The 15994-nt window shown below is 51.4% G+C and overlaps 2 protein-coding genes across 3 annotated transcripts in view; both read right to left on the bottom strand.

Moving 5' to 3' along the window:
* Positions 1-378: 378 nt before the first annotated feature.
* Positions 379-10522, bottom strand: MRPL24 (mitochondrial ribosomal protein L24). 2 transcript variants are annotated; one of them, XM_043502299.1, is made up of 7 exons: positions 10516-10522; positions 4057-4062; positions 3474-3693; positions 3257-3352; positions 2607-2710; positions 1755-1885; positions 379-742 (listed from the first exon to the last, which is right to left on the bottom strand). In XM_043502299.1, the coding sequence occupies exons 3-7, from the start codon at positions 3654-3656 to the stop codon at positions 606-608; spliced, it is 651 nt and encodes a 216-aa protein (XP_043358234.1). In that variant the 5' UTR covers positions 3657-3693; positions 4057-4062; positions 10516-10522; the 3' UTR covers positions 379-605. The 2 variants fall into 2 exon arrangements, with proteins under 2 accessions (XP_043358234.1, XP_038238587.1); XM_038382659.2 differs by lacking the exons at positions 4057-4062; positions 10516-10522 and adding an exon at positions 4122-4352 and having other exon boundaries at positions 3474-3709.
* Positions 9368-15994, bottom strand: part of HDGF (heparin binding growth factor) — a 36540-nt gene continuing 29913 nt past the window's right edge. The window contains exons 4-6 of the mRNA XM_038382883.2: positions 15480-15662; positions 14886-15103; positions 9368-14493 (exon numbers count right to left, since the gene is read on the bottom strand). Of these exons, the coding sequence (XP_038238811.1) occupies positions 14487-14493; positions 14886-15103; positions 15480-15662 (408 nt within the window). The 3' untranslated portion in view covers positions 9368-14486. The remainder of the gene's footprint in view (positions 14494-14885; positions 15104-15479; positions 15663-15994) is intronic.

The raw sequence follows: 15994 nt of genomic DNA, 5'->3' as shown, positions 1-15994 counted from the left end.
GGGGGGAAATTACTGCTATTTTGATTCAACTGTCTCAGCCTTGGCTGTTTGCTCCAGCTCTTTCCGTTCATTCCCTGCCAACTAAACCCTCCCCCCCCAAAAAAACCCCATTCCACTGGCTGCCATCGCTGCGCTGGCTCCTCAGGGGTGCCGCCTTTCCCGAGCCCGTGGCTGGTCAGACTCTCCGCTCTGACTGTGTCTGGACAGCACCGAGGACAGCGGGGCCCCACTCGGGCTCTGCCGTAACCAACAGGATTCATAAGCCCGACCCAGTTCCATGCGGGTCTCTACCGAGGCGGTGGCAACGAGAGAGGCCGCGTTCGCTGCCACAGAGGAGGGATCCATGCCCTGCAGCTCAGAAACAAAGATGGCCCAGGCTGGCATACAAAACAGGTCAGGATGTCTTTATTGCCGGCCAGCCAGCGGGAGGGGCAGGCCCTGATTGCAAGGGGCCTGCAGCCACAGCTATCACCTCAGGCTGGGCAGCCAGGCCTTTGCCGTCCAGACGTATGAAGACAACTGGGGACTCCAGGAGAGCGGGCCGCCCACCAGCCACGTGGCGTTAGCGCTGGGGTCGCGGTCAGAGGCCGCTCGCTGCAGAAGCGCTAATACCAATAGGATTTCTTGGCTCGGCGCGTCTCCACGATGCCTTGCAGCTCCAGAATTTCTTCTTCGAATATTTTCAGGGATGGCTGATAGGTCCTGTCCAGCGCATTGTCCACCGAGGTGTCCTTTGGCCCATCTGCCAGGGAGAGGGGAGTCCATTACAACCTCGATCTCAGCACTGTCTCCAGGAGGCTGTGGAGAACTGCATCCCTTCCACCTGAGATCTGCACAGCACAGGCAGCTGTGGGGCAGAAGGGGGTTCGCTCCCACGGGGCCAGACCAGCTGTGAGGGAGGGAGCTCGAATGTAGCCCCGTTAGCCTTGAAGGGCCAGCCCAGCTCTGGGAGGAGCCGAATTCTAGTTCGGCTCATGTCTCAGGGGAATTGGACCGGGCCACGTCATGCCCAGGGCAAGAAGGAACGAGGCCAGCTCGACGCGCAGATCCCGGGGGGGCTTGCTGCTTTTCTGAGCGGATCCATGCTGGGCAGGGGAGAATCAGGCCCATCTCTTGGGACCTGGGATCACCATGGCACAAGCTCAAAAGCCACGTGGGTTTATACAGTCGCTTTCCAGCTGGGAAACAAAGGTCAGTGGAAACGGCTAAAGAGACAAGTGTGACAAAACCCACTCCTGGCTTCCCCATGTCCGGAAGAGCCTTGGCCTCTCCCAACCTGGGGTCCTCACCCCAGCTATCAGCTGTAAATGCAGTCAGTGCCCAGGCTGTGGGGCAACTGACAGTACAAATAACTCCAGGAAACACTATCCCCTCCTTGGCCCAGCTGCAAAGCAGGCTCCACAGAACACTTTAAACCCCTGGGCCAGATTCTCTGCACCGTGCCCACAGGAAAACCTTTACCAGCACCCACTCAAAAGCCCCTTGGCACTGAGAAGCAGATTGCAAATTAGAGCAGCTCCGTGGCTGCTCTCACTTACACCGAGGTCTGCGCGGCTCCAGAACACAGAGCACGAAGGCGGTTTAGAGCCATCCACAGGGATGGAGCGACAGAGTCAGGCCCCAAGCGTGCCACATGCCACAGACACCATCCCATTTCAGCCCTGTCCATCGGGCACCTTTCAGCAGTTCCCAACAGAAAGCAACGTCGGATAGCCCAGGGCCAGGTGGAAGAGGCCCCCGGCAAATCTGCTCACCTTTCCACTGCTCTGGGATGATGCCGTCCCGGCGCTGGTGGACAGGTGCAGGGATGATCCTGCCAGTTCGCAGAGACACCCTCACTCGCTCACCCTCTTCAGTGTAGCGCCACTCCACCTCGGTGGGCTTCCTAGGGGGGAAGGGCAGGGGGCGGTGGGATCAGATGAGACCCCCGGGGGGGTTGCTGAGACCAGCCAAAAGCCTTGGGGGAGGTTTTTATTGGTGTCTTTGGAAGCCTCTCTCTTGCTACAGCACAGGGCCCCCGAGCACCTTGCAAGGCCATTGCAGTTAACGCTGACTCAGAGGAAGGAGCACCCCCTCCCAACCCCGCCCACGCTGTTCCCTCCCGCACAGCGTCCCCTAGTCCCATGCTGGGGCATTGGGGACAGCATGGACTTCCTGGGGAAGAGCGCCCTCTACAGAGCCCCAGCCCCTCACTTCCTCGGGCACAGCGCCCCCTTGCACCACACTGGGGTCAATTCTGCATTACCTATTGATTACTTGCCAATTCTGGCCTGACCCTTGGTTTCCCTTTTTACCCTTTGCCTCACAGGAGCACCTAGCAGCCCGAGTCATTGACCAGGACCCACCCGGTGCCAGGTGCTGTACAGACACAGAACAAAGACAGGCCCTAGCCCAAAGAGTTTGGACTCTAACCTTGAGCGTCTCCCATCCAAGTACTGCCCAGGCCTAGCACTGATTAGCTAGACAGATCTGGTAGGTTCACGGCTGCAGGCAGTGCCTTAGGTGAGGGTTTAACACAGCACCAGCCTCCCACGGGCAGCTGGAAGGAGGCCAGTGTGCCCAGCCGAGACCCAGGCCATACCCCTGGTGCCCCAGAGCGGGATTACCTGTCTGTAGGGTCGACGAGGGCAACCTGTCGGAGCAGCAAGGGTGCCTCGCTGGCGATGTACATCCCCGGGTAATCAGCAGTTTTCCCGATGTAGCAGTAATGCTGGAAACAGAGAGCTGGGTTTCAAACCACCGCCTCTTCCTCACCCACTGGCATCGCCCCGGGGTCCCTCGGGCAAAGAGACCATCCCAGCCAGGGCAGTGGCTGAACTGGGTTGTGGCCTTTTACACTCTCCCTTGTCACTAGCACCAGTGACTATTTAGGGGGGTGGGGGGAGAAATAATACCACCATTCTGAAGCACATTACAAGCTGATTAAACCTCACAGCCCACCCATGCAGTATAGGTTATCCCTATCTTACAGATGGGGAAACTGAGGCACAGAGAGGGGACTGACTTGCCCCAGGGCTTGGAACAGGCTCACTGAACAGTCATTCTTGGGGTTCCTTGGGCACTGCACACCGGAGACCCAGAACTACCCAAGCAGCAATGGGGATAGAACTCAGATCCTCCTGCACTGAGATCCCAGCTGCCTGAGCCAAAGGAGAATCCCCACTGGCAGTATGGGATGTATGACACAGCAGAGCAGTTCTGATTCCAGCTGGCCAACACATGGGAGATTGAGGTTTTTCCCCCGTCCTTCCCTTACCGTATTCAGACCTTCCACAAAGACCCAGTTGCGAGCTCGGATGACCTGGTTCACCACTCCTTGCTTCCCGGCATCCTTTCCAATTAATATCTCCACCTGAAACCCAACAAGTCCCCATTAGAACTTCATCCGGGAGCCTCCGGCCCAGGGCACAGAAACTCAGAGACGCCCCATGCTAGACAATCCCAAAGGCGGACTACTTATGCCTGGGGCTCACCGTGTCTCCACGGAACACCTTCCAGTCCTCCTTGCTGATGGGCTCCACAAACACCTTCTTGCGTCTCTGCCCGGGGGGGTTGTTGGCCTTGGCTGCGGCCGTCCAGGGCCGGTAGACGCCGTGGCGATAGTCCGGAGGCAGCTTCATCCTGGCCGCCATGGCCAGCAGGGTGGTCAGACGCATGGTCCCGCTCGGCGAGGACGGTCACGGGTCACCAGATCTGGCAGAGGGCAGGCCTAAGGTCACAAAACAAATCAACGGCCGAGCTAGGAAACAGAACCCAGGTGTCCCATCGCCCGGTCTCTTCCCCCCTCCCCACAATTCCCAAACCCACAAAGCCCCAGTCCCCTCCCAGAGCCAGGGAAAGAACCCAGGAGTCCAGGCTGGTCTACGCACAGCAATAGAGCATGAGGGAAAGATTTTAAGGGGGGCATCAGCAGGGAGGTAGCTTTACCCAGGGGGTTTCGAACCTGCTCAGGTCCCCATTCCCAGTAACCCTGCTTCGTGCAACACCTACCCCCCCCCCAGCATCCCACTGCATCACCCCCTACTCCCCACGACCCCTGCATGCAAGCCAAGCAACCCAGCCCTTGGGGGGGGCCAGCGGGCAGCCCCCCAGGAACCAGGAGGAGCCGCACCCCTTCTCACCTTGCTCCTCTGCTGCTGCAATACACTGTGCACATGAGTCTTCAGAAGACAAGGAGCACTGCACCCTGGGACAGGGAGACCCAATCGCAATGCATCCTGGGATTTGCGGTCATAGTTCTGCAGCATTGCACTCTGGGATTTGTAGTCCTATCCCTAGGTCTTGCGGCATTTCTGGGTATTGCACTCCCGTCCTCCGGCCTCTGCCTGTTTGCGTTGCCTTTGGGGCTTCGGGGCGCCTTCTCCTCCCAACATCGACCTTGTTGCATTGCATTCTGGGTTTTGCAACTCCCTCCCCCCCATTACATTGCATTGCATTCTGGGTTTTGTAGCTCCCTCCCCCCCGGCATTGCATTCTGGGTTTTGCAGCCCCTCTCCCGTCCTGTTGCATGGCATTCTGGGTATTGCAGCGTCCTCTCCTACTTCCCCATCTGTCCTGGTGTATTGCATTCTGGGTGTTACAGCTCCTCCTCCCTTGTCGTGTTGCATGGGATTCTGGATATTGCAACTGCGCCCCTCCGTCTTTGTGCTAGTGCTTTGCATTCTGGGTGTGGTAGTACCATTCACTCGGCTGCATTGCAGTGTTTTGTGGGATTGGTAGAGTCCTATTTTGGTGCCCTGCTTTCTGGCCCTCTGGGAGCTGGAGCTGTGCTCGCTCACCCAGTACAGAAAGAGCATGTTGCATGTCAGAAGCATGTTACACGTGTGCACTGGTATAGATGGATGCGGGGAGGTCACTTTCCATAGGGGCTCAGAGAGTCACTAGATAGGGAGCTAGGGAAACAGACATGGACAGAGAACTGGGGGGGGGGGGAGACAGACAAGCAACCTCTAGCAACCCCATACCTCACTAAGGAATGGGCAACAACAGATATCCCCAGGGGACAGCTAGTTCAGTGGTTTGAGCACTGGACTGCTAAACCCAGGGCTGTGAGTTCAATCCTTGAGGGGGCCATTTAGGGATCAGAGCAAATATTGGGGATTGGTAGGGGGTTGGACTAGATGACCTCCTGAGATTCTATGATGCCCACATATGTGTATCACAATGCAGATGTGTAAAGAACAGGGCTATGAAATCAACTGTCAATTTTTTAACAATTTTTGACTTTTCAGCAATTTTTTTTTTTTGAATACTGAAAAATTTTGGCTGGGAAGCAAAACACTTAAGTTTTCCAGTGTTCGTCTTTTTGACATAAAATCAAAGTTTTCCACGGGAAGCAGACACTTTTTGCAAAAGAAAAAGTGGTTCAGCAAACTCCTTCCCATCCTCCCCACCCCCAATTTTCCATTAGTTTTTTGATGGAGACTTGTTGACCAGCCCCACCAGCAAACCTTTCACTAGACACAGCCCTTATCTATTTTGTCCCCTTTGCTCAGATCATCACATTGTAGAAACATCTGGCTGGAAGGGACCTCAAGAACTCACCAAGTCCATCCCCTGCGCCAAATAAACATAAACCAGCCCTGACAGGGGTTTGTCCAGCCTGTTCTGAAAAACCTCCAGTGAAGGGATCCTACAACCTTCCTTAGATGTCTGTTCCAGAGCTTAACTAACCTTACAGTTAGAAAGTGCTTCCTAATATCAAACCTAAATCTCCCTTGCTGGGCAGGGTTTGATTCATTTTATACAGCAGCAGCTTTTGCCAGACCCATAGTTTCAGAACATAGTTTCTATATACGCCATGCATGACCAATCTATAAAACCCATTCCGTGTCACTAGCTATCAAGCACTCTAGAGCAGGGACTGTCTTTTCATACGTGCCTGTCCAGCACCTTGCACAACTGGGCCCTGCTTCTGCCTGGGGCCTCTGGTAAGTGTGCTCAAATCATAGGACATTCACAGGGATTTTTGTTCCATGCAGACCACCTTGCTGCGTTCTGCAGCCAGCCCCCGGAGCACATGGTTGCCTGGCACTGTAATAGCCACAGCCTGACCACTTTCCATTCTGGTCACTACTGTACATCGCTACGGGAGATGTGACTGCGCCATATGATGGGAGCCTTAGGAATCGAGCCCAAAGGTCCATCTAGCCCAGTATCCTGTCTTCCGCCAGTGGCCAATGCCAGGTGCCCTAGAGGGACCGAACAGAACAGGTAATCATCAAGTGATCCATCCCCTGTCGCCCATTCCCAGCTTCTGGCAAATAGCCATTGATGGACCTATCCTACATTAACTTATCTAGTTCTCTTTTGAACCCTGTTATAGTCTTGGCCTTCACAACATCCTCTGGCAAAGCATTCCACAGGTTGACTGTGCGTTGGGTGAAGAAATACTTCCTTTTGTTTTAAACCTGCAGCCTATTCATTTCATTGGGTGACCCCGAGTTTTTGTGTTAGAAGGAATAAATAACACTTCCTTCTTTACTTTCTCCACACCAGTTATGATTTTATAGACCTTTATCATATCCCCTCTTAGTCATCTCTTTTCCAAGGTGAAAAGCCCCAGTCTTATTAATCTCTCGTCATACGCTGTTCCATACCCCTGATCATTTTTGCTGCCCTTTTCTGAACCTTTTCCAATTCCAGTTTATTTTTTTGAGATTGGGCCACCACATCTGCACACAGTATTCAAGATGTAGGCGTACCATGGATTAATATAGAGGCGAGACGATATTTTCTGTCCCTTTCTTAATGAGTCCCAATGTTCTGTTCGCTTTTTTGACTGATGCTGCACATTGAGTGGATATTTTTAGAGAAGTATTTGCAATGATTCCAAGATCTCTTTCTTGAGTGGTAAAAAGTAATTTAGACCCCATCATTTTGTATGTATAGTTGGGATGATGTTTTCCAATGGGCATTACTTTGCATTTATCAACACTGAATTTCATCTGCCATTGTGTTGCCCAGTCACCCACTTTTGAGAGACCCCTTTGTAGCTCTTCACAGTCTGCCTGGGTCTTAACTATCTTGAGTAGTTTTGTATCATCTGCAAATTTTGCCACCTCACTGTTTACCCCTTTTTCCAGACCGTTTATGAATATGTTAAATAGGACTGGGCCCAGTACAGACCCCTGGGGGACACCACTATTTACCTCTCTCCATTCTAAACACATTCCTGCCCTTTGTTTCCTATGTTTTAACCAAAAAAGAAAAGGAGTACTTGTGGCACCTTAGAGACTAACATCCGATGAAGTGAGCCGTAGCTCACGAAAGCTTATGCTCAAATAAATTTGTTAGTCTCCAAGGTGCCACAAGTCCTCCTGTTCTTTTTTGCGAATACAGACTAACACGGCTGCTACTCTGAAATATGTTTTAACCAGTTACTGATGCATGAAAGGACCTTCCCTCTTCTCCCATGGCAGCTTCCTTTGCTTAGGGATCTTCCCAAAGGCTTTCTGACCTCATCTGCCCGCAACAGATGCAAGCAAGCACCAGGGACGATTGCACATGCTCAAAAGAGGCACCAGGGGCATGCTGGGACGTGTAGTTTGCTGGAAGCACTTGGCAATACTCCAGCTCGTCTCCATTTTCTATGGTGCCCCTGGGCTTTGCACGGCCTGGTGGGCTGAGATCTCTCCTCCGCACGTGGACGTGCTTGTAGCTCAGGGCACGTTCTCTTCAGCAGAGAGGTGGCACGTCCAAGGCCTCCAGCTCCCCCTCGCCTGCTGCAGCTCAAACTCTGGGCCAGGGAGGGGGGCCTGCAGGCGTGAGCCTGGGGATATTTCTTAGCAGCATCGCTGTGTTTGGGGCTTTTTACAAACAGAGAAAACGTTTGCCCACGTCCCCCTGCAGCGTAGAATCTAAGCAAATCCAGTTTGTAGGCACCGTGCCCCAGGTAACGGGCAGGAAAGGGGGGATGAGCTTCCTGGTTTTATGATGTATTATTTGCACTGCGGTAGCAGCCAGAGGCCCTGAGATTATGGCCCCATCGTGCCGGCTGCTGCACCGACCCCACCGGCAGAGGCGGCGAGGTTTAGAGAGAGATTAAATGACTTGCCCACAGCGGCACCAGACATTGAACGCCGCTCTCCTGCGTGCCAAGCAAGTGCCTTAGCCGTAACCCCCTCCCCCCCCGCAGCCGGCTTTTCACCTAGCTCTCCAAGTGGCTCACAAAAGAGGGCTAAAAGTCACCCTCTCCCTTTACAGATGGGGAAACCAAGGCACAGAGTGGGGAAAGCAATTTTCCCAAGAGGACAGAGTGAATAGAGGGGAGCAGGTAGGTCGCTGTCACAGGCAGGCATAGCCCACAGGGCAGGGTGCTAATCTGGGATTTGGAAGACCCAGATCAATCACACACGCCGTGTGTGTCCTTGAAGTTACTTAAGCCCAGATTTGCTAAAAAGGTAACTAAGACCCACCAACCTATCAGAATTCTTTGCGGGTGTTAACAAGCATGTGGACAAGGGGGATCCCGTGGATAGAGTGGACTTGGACTTTCAGAAAGCCTTTGACAAGGTCCCTCACCAAAGGCTCTTAAGCAAAGGACGCTGCCATTGGAGAAGAGGGAAGGTCCTCTCCTGGCTCAGTGACTGGTTAAAAGACAGGAAACAAAGGGCAGGAATAAATGGTCAGTTTTCACAATGGAGAGAGTTAAAAAGAAGGGGGAGCCCAGGGGTCTGTACTGGGACCAGTTCTGTTCAACATATTCATAAATGAACTTGAAAAGGGGGTAAACAGAGAGGTGGCAAAGGTTGCAGATGATACCAAATGACTCAGGATAGTTAAGTCCAAAGCAGACTGCGAAGAGCTACAAAGAGATCTCACGAAACCGGGTGACATACTGGCAGATGTAATTCCAGGCTGCTAAGTGCAAAGTAATGCACATTGCAATGTATCATTCTAACTGTGCACACAAAATGATGGGGTCTAAATTAGCGGTTACTGCTCAAGATAGAGCTCTTGGACAGTGGACAGTTCTCTGAAAACATCCACTCAAGGCGCAGCGGCCGGCAAAATAGCCAACAGAATGGTAGGAACGATTAGGGAAAAGGGATAAAAAAAAAATAAGACAAAAAGTATGTTCTCAGGTAGTTGCCTACATTTCTTTAAAAATCTGGTTCTGAGCCTCTTTGGCCTTCATATCCCCATCTGCACAAGGGGGAATAACAGCACTGCCCTGCTTCACCGGGGGTTGTGAGGACCAATACATTAAAGATTGGGAGGTGCTAATTAATGGGAGCCAGCTAAATCACTTGGATCAGAAAGTAGGTAGACACCATAGGGAAGCCATAGGCAGAGAAGTAAGTACTATGGCCCACTGAAAGTCAAAGCCATGGAACCTCAAAACAACCCACAATAAACAGCCACGCTTATAATAATCAACATTTTTTATTGTCCTAGAGAATTGAAATCTACATTTTTCTGTGGTTTTTTTATTCTCTATACTATTCCAAAGCTAAATTCAACAATAGTGTTCATCACAGCCTCAGAAAGAACCAAGGCAGGGTTGTTTGTCTTTTATTTTCCTCCGTATGTTACAAATCGGAATACGATTACAGCACATAGCGAGAAAGACGGGAGAGCGAGACAGAGAAAAAGAGGAGACACCTGGGCTCAGGGAAAGGTAGAAACACAAGTTTAAAAATAAGCCAGACTACAAAAAAAAAAAAAAAAGTCATTCACTAAACCAATTACCTTTCCAGCTATTCATCATTGTTTCATTTTTAAGAACTTTTTTTAATATATATTTATTTTTTGGTAAAAATGCCATCCTATTTTATTTTTCCTTTTTAAAAAATATTTTGATAAATATTCCCCAGAAGCCTTTGTGAATTTCCTTTCGGATCCATGACCACAAGCTGCGCTGGGAAAAAAAGAACAAACCATCCGTGCACATTTCCACAACAGGTGCTGAATGAATGTGTCTTACATCCCCCTGGAGACCTGGACTCAGGTTGCCACTTGGATCACAAGTGAGGTCTAGTTCCCATTATTTTATAGGCACATTCCCTGGGGTCAAACTGGCGGCCCCTGAGGTTAGTGCTCTGATTCTCAGTCACGCTCAGGTTGGCCGTTTGGAGCCTTAATATAGGTGGAACTGGCTCTCTGAGAATCCCACACCAGGGCGGGGAGTTGGTGTAAGGGGGCAGATCAGGGATGTGACTGCTTCCCAGGGCCCTTTAAGGGACATGGGGAGCAGAGCATAAGTTAGAGCACCCCGAAGGCTGCTCTAATTTAAACTGCAGACTGGGAAGGGTTTCTGCACGCTCATGGATCACAGGAGGCCTGATTTTCCATTGCCCTGTGCCTTCTGCGGTATGCTTTGGTATTGATTCACAGCCACTGGTGTAAGTAAGCACACAAGGTGCTGGGTGAAGGGTAATTGGGTCTAGAGACCATAAAGGAGCTCTAAAGCAACTCTCCCCCACCATCCCAAACACAACCCCTGCTCCAAGCACAGGAACAGAGCAACCAAGAATCAAGCCAGTGTCTTCCTCTGGGATTTCAGCCCTAGACTTGGTCTCTGGCTACCCCATTTAGGAGTCCGGCAGACGTCCTGAGGGTGCTAAGACTGTTATGCTTTGAGGTGTGCCCCCTGTCTGGTGAGGGCTGGAAGCGCCATGGAGGCAGCATACCCCCAGTTTCTTGTGGGTGGACGCCCCCATTCCTGTCCTCGCTTCCTGGGATGGAGGGTCTGGGAGCCCTGGAGGAGCAGCACACACAGCTTCTAGCAAAGGGAGCACCCCCAAAATGGCATCATTGATGGGTTCCCCTTAGCCAACAGGAGCTGCTGGAATGTGGGGCTTTTGGAGAAAGGGGGTCTCCTTTAGGGAAGACTCCTCCTCACACAGATATCTCCTAGAAAGGCTCTGCCCAACAATAGCCCACCTCCTGCTGTTGCCCAGCAGAATGCTCAAATAGACCTTCCAAAAAAGTCCTGCAAAATCAGAGGGACAATCTTCCAGCTGTCTCTGTGGAACAGCAGCTGCCCTGCTAGTTCCTGGCACTGAAATCTGCAAATGCCTGGTACCCAGCTCTCCACTGGCCTGCCCGCCGGACAATCCTTGACACCAGAGCAAAACAAGTGGGTGGCATCGGTAGCATTTTCCACCTACGTAAACGACTGCACAGGGCGCTGGAGAACCAGGCCCATTAGACAGGCAAAAAACTGGGCTCGAGGCAATGCACAGTCTGCCCCTGTTCCCATTCATGTCAAACGGAAAAACCTGCAGCAGGATCAAGGCCGAAATCCAGAGCTCAAATAACCCAAAAACACCCTGCTGGGAGACCTCTTGATCTGTGACCGCGTAGGATTTACACGGAACCCCAGCCCTGTGGCTGCATAGCCACGCCAAGCCACTAGATTCGGAATGAAAACTACTTTCAACCCAGAGCTTTGTTCCGCCTCTGGGCAACAGTCAGCAGCAACGTGCCAGCAAATCAGCGCTTTATATCCTCCAAGGTTTTGCTACTTTGTCCTTCAACGTGATGGTCAAGAATACAGCTGGTTACGGGTGGGAGGGCCAGTAAGGAGGGGACATTTTTTCCTCTATTGTCTCAAAAAAAAAAAAAAAGTAATGGTTTTGAATTTTTTCAACTATAGAAATTTTCCCCATTTTTTAAAAATAAACGTGGTCAACATTTAAATCTTTGTCAAAATGGCAGCAAAAGTTTCAAAAGTCAGGCAAGAATTGTGTCGAAATTTCATCATTCCAACAAGAATTGTGTCACAATTTTAAACTCCTGCAGGAATTTTGACCAGCTCTGGTCACGAAAGTTTCAGAAATATCACGTGGGTGGCAGCCAACTGTATCAAAGCCCTCATCTCGTTGAGCAACTCTTTGGGTGTATCCTTTGCATCCCTTAAAAGATTGAACCAGACTGGCAAACCCAGGCGTCTGAAGGTCGCTAACTGCACCCTCATGTCCATTGGGTGGGTTTTGGGGGTTTTTTGGTAAAAATCTCCAATTTTTTTCCTCTACTGAAATTTTCAAATCTGTCAATCAGCTCTATAGCTGCTTGAAATACAGGTAAAATTGCATGCAATTAGTCAGCATTTTCCTAAATTTTTTCCCTCCTCGCCGATAAATTCTGGCAATCTTGTGCCTGTCAGCAGTGTAAAAAAACACCCAGATAAAACATAGCAACATGCAGAAATCTGTCTAGCCCAACTGGCCACAATATCACTGATCAGACCAAACCAGGACTAGCAGCGATCACAGATCTCTGCTAATTCCAAACCGCCACATGGAGGCTAGAAGCATTAAAACACTTTAGCTATTCAGTTAAAAACAATAATTAAAAAAAAGCCTACTGAAATAAAGTAAGAGATGTCCCTATAGCAGAGTGCACACTTCATGGATTTCCGTGGGTTCACTCATTACCTCCCCCAATAGGAAGAGGGGGCAGAGTGTGCAGCAAATCGAGGGATTTCTGATCAGCTGAACAATTTGGAGGCAGGAGTTTGTGAGCTGTTGTCAAAAGAGTTCAGATCTGCTTGTAGCTTCCGCTGAAATCTACAGAATGGCACCAGAAACACAGACTGTCCGGATTCTTGGGATCACAGACAGGATAGAAATGGTGGATAAAACTTGTCCCTCTCCTTATAGGCGTATAGGCAATCCTCACCACTGTCTTTGAAATTTTGAAAATGAATTTAGTGCTGGGTGAAAGGTACTGGAGGGACAGCTCTTGGCCTCTTGATTCATAAGCTTGGGCCGCACACATCACTCCACAACGCTTCCCCAGTGGGAAGAGTGGCTCACTCAGGCATTGGCTTCTCTGGCAGTCTCAGCAATTTAGGGGCAAATGGTGACGGTTTTCAGACACATCTGCCCACTGGTCCAAGAACAGTCAATCACCATATGAAGGCCACAAAACGGCGCAACCGTCCTCCATTGCACTGCATCCAAAATGGGGCCCCAGAGACAAAGAACTTCAAAGCCTACCACTAATCTCCTGTCGGAGTCTGGCTGAAAGTTTTTTCCATCAAAACTGGGTTTTGTCCGAAAATTGGGTTTGCGACTAAATAAAATAGTTTAAGAAAAATTTGTTTTGCCGCAGAAATTTTGAATGTTTTTTTTTTTTGGCTGAAAAACCAAATGCGCAAAAACGGAAATATGTTGATTTGGAAATGCTGCCACAGTGCATCATGGGAATCTCCCAAGATGCACCATGGCCAGGGGCTCCCAGGATGAACTGGTTCTTCTCTCCAAGAAGGGAAACTCTGGTGCATCATGGGAGATGTACTCTGACCAGGGAGTCTGACCTGAACTACAACTCACATGAGCCGCTGCAACATTTCCCAGTTGACTTTTTTTAGTTTTTGGCCAAATGTTTTTGGTATTGAAATTCCTGCCAAAAAATCTAAATTTTCCACAGAGGTAAACAAAACAAAAAAAAAAAAAAAAAAAAATTCAGCCAATTCTATCCCCGAGCCATCCAATCCCATCCTGCAGCAGCTCAGCCAATCGACCCGCTGAAAGATGACCTGGTAAGACGGAGGTGCACTTCCTGTAATCAGCCTAGGACGGCAGCAAGGCTGGCGTTTTGTGATGCCTTGAGAAAGTGGGCACCAACTGCAGAGCATCGCTTGACACCGAGTTTGAGGGGAGACCTTACAAAGAACAAGACCTATCTAAGCCTGTCTGATGGACAGCGGCTATGGAAAACGGCAGCTGGGGCAAAGCAGGACATCACGCCCCTGGTCCTGTTTAAAAGAACTCGTGCCCATTAACAAAGCAGGAAGCATAAGCCAATGGTGAATCCCATTTATGGAGCAGGGAATGCACAGTTAGGTCAGGGATCTCTGTGCTGCATCATCACAAGAGCAAGATTTCCAAATCTGATTGGTGCATCTCCCTCTGCTGTTGCTCTTCTGGGACTCAGAACTGGAAACAGACCAATGGGCCATGATTCACATTTACATGAAGGCCCTCTGACATTGCTCTGACCACGTAAAGGGTCCTTTGTGCGCACTTTAAGGCCCTTTTAACAAGGCTCATGCAGCATCAAGGGGCCTTCGTGTAAATGAGAATAAGGCCCAATTCATCTAAATTTCATCAAGGAAACCCCACAAAAACAAAATGGAACTATCCAGCAATTCTTGAAAGAGACAGACTCCAACTCTGCCCCTCCTCCCCGGAGATCACCTGACTTTAAACCCTCGCGAAAGCACCACTGAAGAGAAAGCAATTTGTAGGAAGTGATAGGAAACATTTTAAAAAGGCATGAATCGCTTTTATTTCAAATCAACTGATCAGCGCCCCCTAGAAATCACTATTACAAGCATGCGCCCTGCTACGGGTGGGCGGGGGGAGGGAAGGGGGAGAGACGGGATGGTTCGTGTTACTGGTTTCTTTTTATTTCTTTTTTTCCCAAATTGCAGACACGACGAGCCGATGAGGAACGAAACTGTTTAGCACCCAGGGAACCCAGCGGGAAAGGAACAGCCCAGACGATCAGCTCAGCTTGGGAAGGTCGGCCAGCTACAGACTGCGGGAGTGGAGAAGGAACAGGGAAGAACATTAAGGGCGATGAACGTTACGGTGGCAGCGATCAGGATCGGGGCCACGTGGCAGAGGATAATGGGGGGGGCGCGGGGGGCTGTGCGCCTGCAATCAGATCCCGCCTGGAGCTCTCCCATCCAAGGAGTAACAAAGCCTGGCCCGTTTAACCCCAGCAGAAGAGCTGAGGCCTTGTGACACTTCCCATCCTCCCCAGTTTCTTATGTCCCCTTCCCCCTGAAGCAGACAGGCAAAGTCCTGCTAATTTCCACGTGACCTGCACCAGACCCTTAGGGCCTGATGCTGTGATGGGAACCAGACCCCTAGCCTCCCTATTCTGTAGGGGTGACGTGCCAGACCACGCCCGCCTCCAGTCCCTACCTCTCCTTGTGATCTCTGATTTCCTCCATGGCAGCTTTCTCCTTCCCCTCTGGCTTGGCCTCTCTCGCGTCCAGGACTCCAGCGGGGTCACTGTTCTTCTCTTTCTCCCCTTCGGGGGGGCTGGGCTTCTGTTTCTCTCCCTCCTTGGGGACGTCTTCGTTCTCTACTTTCTTCTCCCCTTCCTGGCCCCCCGCCTCTTTGGCGCGTTTAGGGGAGTCCTGCCAACGGGAAGGGGTCAACCAGGACAAATGACTGGGCTGCCCCCTCCCTGCCCGGGTGCTGAGAGAGGTCCAGAGCTGGCTAATGCTCCTCTGGGCTAGGCCCTTGCCTGCAGGCACAGATACCCCCACACGTTGGTGGTGGTGGTGGTGGTGGGGGGGGGGGGGTCCTCTAATCTTTTCTCAGAGCCCAGCCCCAATCCTCCAATCCCCATCTCAGGGACCAGCCCTGTTCCCCAGTCTCAGGGATGGGCCCCGATCTTTATCCCTGGGCTCCGAGTTCCAGACAGCACTGTCACCATGCCCTGGTCTGTCTCCGATCTACAGCCCACTCCATCCCTGGGCAGGTCACCGGGGGCCTCCCCCACCCCGCTACCTCCAAGGCATCTTCCGCTTTCCTCTTGATCCCAGCCTTCTCGTTCTTCTCCTTGGTTTGCTCGTCGATCACCAGCTTGCCCTCTTCGTCACTGCTGCCCTCTGCATTGCCTTTCTTCTCACCGTCGCCCTCCAGCTCCTGCTCGGGCTCAGCACCCTCTGGGCAGCTCTTCTTCTGGGTTGGCTGCAGGAGGACACAGGGGTGGCAGGGGAAGGGAGGGAGGATAAACCGACCGACAGAGGAAGATGGAAGGGGGGGACACAGTTATTGCAAGATGGTAGGAAGATCAGTGCCCGGTCTCTGCCCATCACCCCCGACAGCTGCTCCCCAGTGCCAGCTGCTGTTCAGGGTCAGGGTTGTTCTACACAGCCCATTTCTTCCCCCACAACTCAAAAATTAACCATTTCTATGCCTGGCAAGCATTTTAACATGTACCCTTGGAGATGCACAGACCGGTCAGCCACCAGTCATGGCTCAGCGTCCCCCTCTCTGTGCCTCAGTTTCCCCCTTGCAGG

The sequence above is a fragment of the Dermochelys coriacea genome, chromosome 24, assembly GCF_009764565.3.
Source record: "Dermochelys coriacea isolate rDerCor1 chromosome 24, rDerCor1.pri.v4, whole genome shotgun sequence".
Classification (NCBI taxonomy): Eukaryota; Metazoa; Chordata; order Testudines; family Dermochelyidae; genus Dermochelys; species Dermochelys coriacea.
This window is presented reverse-complemented; position numbering and strand designations above follow the sequence as displayed.

Coding starts and splice junctions, on each gene's coding strand:
- MRPL24 (XM_043502299.1), bottom strand. CDS start 3,656: ATGCGTCTGACCACCCTGCTGGCCATGGCGGCCAGGATGAAGCTGCCT. Junction 3,353..3,473: donor AGGTGTTCCGTGGAGACACG/GTGAGCCCCAGG, acceptor GTTGGGTTTCAG/GTGGAGATATTAATTGGAAA. Junction 2,711..3,256: donor TTGTGGAAGGTCTGAATACG/GTAAGGGAAGGA, acceptor CTCTGTTTCCAG/CATTACTGCTACATCGGGAA.